We start from the raw sequence: 6,593 nt of genomic DNA, 5'->3' as shown, positions 1-6,593 counted from the left end.
CAAAACTCTTGATGGATTGTAGTGTGGTTCCATTTATGTTTTAATCTATGGTTATGTTGTTAGCGGGAAAGCGTGTGAACTTATTATATATATGACCCCTTTCGTAAGTGTTTGCTGCCCATCCTATATGACGTGCTCGGTGCCCCCCACGCCCACATACCCAATTGGTCGAACCCAGACACCCGGTTGGGTAATGTTAATAATTCCAACGTGGTGGCAGACGAAATAATAGGACAAAGAAACAAAAAAGGGCAAACCCCCTGGGGAGTTTCCCATAAAAGCGTTTTTCATTTCCCCATTCTTCTTCATTTTTTGTCTCGTCTCGAGAAAGAAAGAGAGAAATAAAAATCATTATTGTTTCTTGTAAAAAAGCATATGAAGATCGCGTCTCACAATGTTTGAAGCTCACGTAAGGATCATATTTTTTTAAGGTGATTTCAAATTTATATCAATCAACTTTTTCTTTTTCTGTTGTAGGTTTTACATTTGCTTCGAAAATATTTGGGTGAATATGTCTATGGGCTGTCATCGGAAGCTTTAAGAATCAGTGTTTGGAAAGGTTTGAACATAGTACTACTTTTTGTTTTTAAATTATCACGTTACGTGTTTGTCTAAAGTTGTATCGAGACTTTCGACTGTTATAGGTGATGTTGTTCTCAAGGACTTGAAATTGAAGGCAGAGGCCCTAAATGCATTGAGACTTCCTGTCATCGTCAAAGCTGGTTTTGTCGGTACAATAACATTAAAGGTAACTTTTTATAGTTATCCCATCGGAGGTGTTTATATTTTCCTTTTGATATATTTAACTTAGATATGTGTTACGAAGAAGTAGATAGGAACGTGTTAGAGAATCAAGAATTTTTATCAAGGAGAGGCAATTGGACATATTAGACATATAATTTCTGTTTTTGACACGAGGATGTTAACCGAAGTTTTTTCATGTAGTTAAAGAGGAAAAACGTCTGTGAGCCCTTTTGTTATAACATGCCTGTATTTTTCCTTTTAATTTCAACCTTTTTAACCAATAATCAATAATTTGTTTTTTGTTAGGCTTCTTTAGTGTAAGCCAATCTAGAATTTAGTTTCCATATAGAATACATGGGTTCTGCAATCGAGAAAGGTACATTGAAGATGACGAGTCACATTATTTAAAAGTACACATTATTTCAAAATTACATAGATGTGGTTATTTCCAGAAAAAGGAACACACATATGCTGGGTTGCTAGTTTATATGTTAAAAATTCTCATCCTTCAACTCTAATATTTTCATCCTTGGTCTCTTATATTTGACCTGTAGGTTCCTTGGAAAAGTCTTGGAAAAGAGCCTGTTATTGTTCTTATTGACCGTGTCTTTGTTCTTGCTCACCCTGCACCTGATGGAAGCACACTCAAGGTAGCTGTTCGTACTATATGTTATCTCTATGGGGGGATTTTTAATTGGCAGTTGTCCTTTATTATGGAAGGATTCTGTTTGTTGCTCAAGTTAGCCTCTCTTTTTTAATATATGTAGGAGGAGGATAGGACAAAAATTTTTGAGGCCAAACTTCGACAAATTGAGGTACAAATATTTCATCATTTTTGTCATGTTTGCTAGACAACTTTTTCATTTTTTAAGTTTGCGAACTAATGAACTTTGAAGCAAATTGGTGTATGCTCTTCTTTCAGCGATATCTGTATTCCAATTAAAGCCCTGGGATCAATTGTTTAAGATTCAAGATTCAGATGCTTTAATCTTTTAGAATTGAAATGTTTCAACTGAAATTTCAAGTATTGCTGCGTACCTACCTCTCCCAAAATAAAGGATAATTGTTTCTTTTACATGCTATTCCTAATTCTATTTCCCTGCCTGGTGAATTCTGCTTGAGCAATTTTCTACCATGTCTATCGAAAGCCAATACCAAACTCAAGAACTCAAGGAATCCTTAACATGACCCATTGTCTACTTTGATAATACTAGGGCAGGAGTTTGCAGGCTCTAGGTATCTAGGAAGCAGCTTTAAAGTGCCTCTTTTATATCTATTTCGAATAGAAGGTCAAACAGTAATTTATTGTTATTGGGTTGGAAACATTTTATTTGAGACAACATATAAAGAGTTTTTGTCACGTATTCTATGATATATTTAATTGGTTTGTTTGAGTGATTTTGCATCCATGGTTTATGAAAATACTGTCTTTGGAGATGTTCAAGATCCTTTGAATCCTATTATTCTAGCTGCAGTGTAGGAGCGAGAAATGATAAAGAGTTCTTGTCACGTATTCTATGATAGATTTAATTGGTTTGTTTTAGTGATTTTGCTTCCGTGGTTTATGAAAATACTGTCTGTGGAGATGTTCAAGATCCTTTGAATCCTATTATTCTAGCTACAGTGTAGGAGCGAGAAATGAAGTCTAAGATTCAGTGTATAGGAATATTAAGATTCTACATTTAGAGAGCAAATAGGAATATTGGTCCTTTTGAGCTGCACATAATACCAGGATTTATGTTATTAGTATCTTTGTTCCAAGAACATGGCATCAGTAATGTTGATGTTTTAGCTTCCAGAATACTGACCATAATTTGCAATCTGTCGAAGATTCACTTAATCCAACAATGTAAATGAACCATAGCTGAGTAGTTGCATGCAGGCAATCTATATTATAGATGTATTTATCGTTAGGTGACCAGGGTTTAATGAAGGTTGCGTCTTAACTGAAATTCCTTCATCTCTATGTGTTTACAGGAAGCAGAAACGGCAACCCTGGAAGCAAAAGCTAGATCTAAATTGGAAAATGTATGTATCTGCTATGTAACTTTGCCTCGCTATCATCTATGGCTGATTTCTATCTTTGTATTTGCTATGTTAGGGCTTTGTCCTTGTCACTAAATTATATCTGACAAATTTTCCTGGAGCCAACTTAATTTGGCTGATTTCTTTTTGCAGACACCTAGTGGAAGTTCATGGCTTGGTTCTTTAATTGCGACTATTATTGGAAATCTCAAGATTTCGATTAGTAATGTTCATATCAGATACGAGGATTCTGTCAGGTCCATTTACCTACACGCTCTTGTTGGAGCTTCGTTTAGCATTGCCTTTATCCTCACTCTCTCTGAAAATTGATCATCTTAATATATGCAGTAATCAGGGACATCCATTCTCTTCTGGAGTTACTTTAGCTAAACTTGCTGCTGTTACAATGGATGAACAAGGCAATGAAACCTTTGATACAAGTGGTGCATTAGACAAGTTGCGGAAGGTTAGTTCTATATTTTATGAGGATATCAAAAGTTTTCCGGTAATGGTCAGATGTATAAAAATTTCAAACCAAGTCCATTTTATTCTGGACACATAGATACATTTGTGAGTAGACACTGTAGTTGAAAATGTTGAAAGAAGCATAAGTAGGTGATGAATTAAGGTGAGGGTTAAATGAAATGTTGGAAGACTGTTCAAAATTAAAGCAAAGTGGCGAGCTTTGACTTCCTAATAAGGTAGTTCTGCTTGGTTACAATATGAGGTCAACACTTTTTTTTAAAAATTTATTTGTTATTTTTTTTTGATTGGTAATAAATAATCATGTTTGAAGCACTTATTAGTTGGTAATAATCACTTATGAAGCACTTATAACTCGCAAAATCATTTATAAGGAGGATGGAGGGTGGAGACTGGAGAGATGGGTGACTGCTGGTGGTGGAGGTTGAAAGATGTAGTGTTAATAGTGCCACCATGGTGGTATTTAGGATTTAGTCTTTTTCTCTGTTTCTATTATTGGTATTTTGTTTTGTTTTGAAAATTTTAGCTGTAATTTTCTTTTGGTTATTTATCTTTTTTGGGTATTTTGTATGGGTGTGCTTGGTTATGGTTTTGGTCCTTGAACAATAGGATGTTATTGTTCTTGGCGTTGATGTAGTTGCTAAAGTTATCTCAATATATTATCTTTTACTGATATATGTGTAGGAGAGGGAATAGGAATAGAGCCATATCCATTAAAGCCACATTGCGCCCGCTTTTTTGACATACAAAACGAATTAAGGCCTGATTTTGTGGATATGATCTGCCCACAATGGAGATCATCCTCATAAAAAATCATCTTATTTGGATGTCTAACCTTTTTTTTTTTTTGATTGGCAAGCCTGTTTTAAAATGAGATCAGTAACTCTTTGATGCTGGCGGGGTTCGAGCCCCAGACCTCTGGTATCATCACCCAAAGGTTTTACCGACTTTGCTAGTCGACACCTGCGGATGTCTAACCTTGTGAAAACTAGTGTTTAATTTTGCTCTTTTATCCAACAGTTTAGCTCAGAATTTTCCGATTTCATAAAAACTTTGATAATGTTGGAGTTCTTTGAATGAGTTGAATTTTTGTGGGCATGTTCTCCATGGCGAGAAGATCATATCTACAAAAAATTAGCCCTGAAGTCCACATTTTTCTTGGATGTGTGCACAATGTGGCTCTATCCCACCCATATAATTTTTTTTATCAGAAGCATTTAGCTATGGTTTTATTAAGCTAAAAGCTGCTTTTTGGCTGCAAAAAAACATTTTTTTCTCCATATTGTGGCGTTTTTTATAGGGCTGGTAATGACCCGAGCCCAATCCATTGATTCTAAAACCAGCAGTTTGGGATTTTGTTTTCAGGTTTCGGGTTGGGTTTGGTTATTGTAAATCAGATCCTAACAGTAATACTCGTACTAAAGAGCTTTGTATACTGAATATCAAAATCCTCCCAAACCGGATCGATATACTCAACAAAAAGATTCTTAGACAAAGAGGGAGTAGTGACACAAAATCCAGATTCGTCCACTCCGTATTCACAAAAAATTGGAGTATCTAAAAAACTATCATGTTCCTCCTCCGGACAATCATCAAAAATAGGAGGAGAATCCCAATTAACATAGTATAACTCCATAGTACATCCGTCATCAACAAATAAAGCATCACCACTAGAAAAAGAAGAAAAAAATTAATCTAAACAAAAAGCTGAACGTATCGAAGAAAAAGTAGAAGAAGCCAGAACGGGCATAGAAGTGGATGCATCATGGCTGGCCACTGTTAGGCTTGGTATGGCTTGAACAGGGCCTGCTGCCTCAATTTCTGGATTTTTGTCATACTTATTTTCCTCATGCAATGTGAGAGAGAAAAACATACCAGATTCCCGTGCTTCAGCCAAGAATGTCGTACAGATAGTGGTTTCTATGTCTGGTGGTTTGAGCGGTTCCAAGATTAATCTCTTGCCGTTATGCAAGAATGAGTGAGTGTTCTTAGCACCATCATGAATACTCTTGTGATCAAACTGTTAGGGACTCCCTAGAAGGAGATGACAGACATTCATTAGAACAATAGTGCACATTATTGTATCATTATAAGGTCCTATAGTCAATGGAACTAAAGATTCATGATTGACTGCCACTGGATCTCTCTTTTTAAACCATTGGATAGAAAACGGTTTAGGATGTTTAGTGGTATGTAGTTCTAGTTTATCGACCATCTCCTGGGAAACTAGATTATCAGTAGAACCACTATCAATAACAACGTCACACAACTTACTTTTACTAATACATCTGGTTCTGAAAATAGAATGTTGCTTTCTTGTCTCCTTATCGCCCTCCACAACGATCCTTGCTGGTGTTGCAACTTGCAACTAAGGAGAAGTGTGTTGTTGCCATTATTGGGTATTGTCTTGTGGATACTGTTTTGGGGAATTTTGAGCTGATGGTTTTGCTTGAACAGTTGAAGTCGGCATTGCTCTTAACACGGTGTCCTCAGTACTTGGTGCATCCCACAAAGGCTCACCTAGATTGGGATTAGGCGCATCCCAGTCAATTTCAGCGCCAGTACCCTATCCTACATCCCAGTTATCTTTATAAAACTGATTTAACTCTGATTCTGTCATGTCAGTTAGATCTATCGACATAACTCTGTAAAAGATAGATTAAAACTTTAAACTTTAAAACGGAAAACAAATCGGTAATTGACCTAAAAATTGAATCTTTGATGAGAAGAAGAAAAAGATGGAAAATTAATTTTCGGGTGAACAGTAACACTATGAACATATGAATGGTGTTTTCAATGAACAACATCCTTGTGAACAGTACCCCGATGAACAATACACGAAAAATTAAAACGAATAAGAAGAAAAACAAAATTGAATTTTATTCAGTAATGATTCGCGCTCCGATACCAAATGATATAGATTAAACTGGCGGAAGCTTTAGTTTATCATAATCTACTCTTGAATTAAACAAAACAACTAAAACTAAAACTAAAACAAATATTTATTTCTCTCTGAAATATTCTCAATAACACAACTCTAAAGGACCCTAATTATAAGCCTCTTATTTATACTAATAATAATAAAGCAACAACTAAACTAGTGGGCTCACGACCCATGGGCTTGATCACCGAACCTATAGGCGCATGCCTATAACTTGAAAGAAACGAACTCATGTTCTACATCACAATATGTTCCACACATTTTGGTTCCTTGTACTTTATTCACATCCACGGAATTCTAGGCCTGCATTGATTGAAAAAGGATGTGTTCAATACTACTATTATCATATTATGCTCTTTGAAGAGAGTTCATTTCGTGACTCCACATAAACTGTCTTCAA

The 6,593-nt window shown here is 35.8% G+C and overlaps 1 protein-coding gene and 1 long non-coding RNA gene across 4 annotated transcripts in view; one reads left to right on the top strand and one right to left on the bottom strand.

The window, feature by feature from the left end:
• The first annotated feature begins 243 nt into the window (after positions 1–243).
• LOC147480698 (calcium-dependent lipid-binding family protein) overlaps positions 244–6,593 on the top strand; it is an 80,780-nt gene continuing 74,430 nt past the window's right edge. For 2 of the 3 annotated variants that reach the window (XM_086577919.1, XM_086577918.1), the window contains exons 1-8: positions 247–409; positions 478–559; positions 645–748; positions 1,299–1,394; positions 1,512–1,559; positions 2,722–2,772; positions 2,923–3,026; positions 3,118–3,235. In XM_086577919.1, the coding sequence (XP_086434045.1) occupies positions 395–409; positions 478–559; positions 645–748; positions 1,299–1,394; positions 1,512–1,559; positions 2,722–2,772; positions 2,923–3,026; positions 3,118–3,235 (618 nt within the window). In that variant the 5' untranslated portion in view covers positions 247–394. Of the gene's footprint in view, positions 410–477; positions 560–644; positions 749–1,298; positions 1,395–1,511; positions 1,560–2,721; positions 2,773–2,922; positions 3,027–3,117; positions 3,236–6,593 lie in introns of all 3 variants that reach the window. The other variant, XM_086577920.1, reaches the window with a different exon arrangement.
• LOC147480699 (uncharacterized) lies at positions 2,712–6,373 on the bottom strand. Its single transcript, XR_015204973.1, has 2 exons — positions 4,231–6,373; positions 2,712–4,087 (listed from the first exon to the last, which is right to left on the bottom strand). It is a non-coding gene; the product is annotated as an uncharacterized LOC147480699 (long non-coding RNA).

This window comes from Coptis chinensis, chromosome 8 (genome assembly GCF_015680905.1).
Source record: "Coptis chinensis isolate HL-2020 chromosome 8, ASM1568090v1, whole genome shotgun sequence".
Classification (NCBI taxonomy): Eukaryota; Viridiplantae; Streptophyta; class Magnoliopsida; order Ranunculales; family Ranunculaceae; genus Coptis; species Coptis chinensis.
The sequence above is the reverse complement of the archived record's forward strand: the minus strand, read 5'-3'. Positions and strand labels throughout refer to the sequence as shown.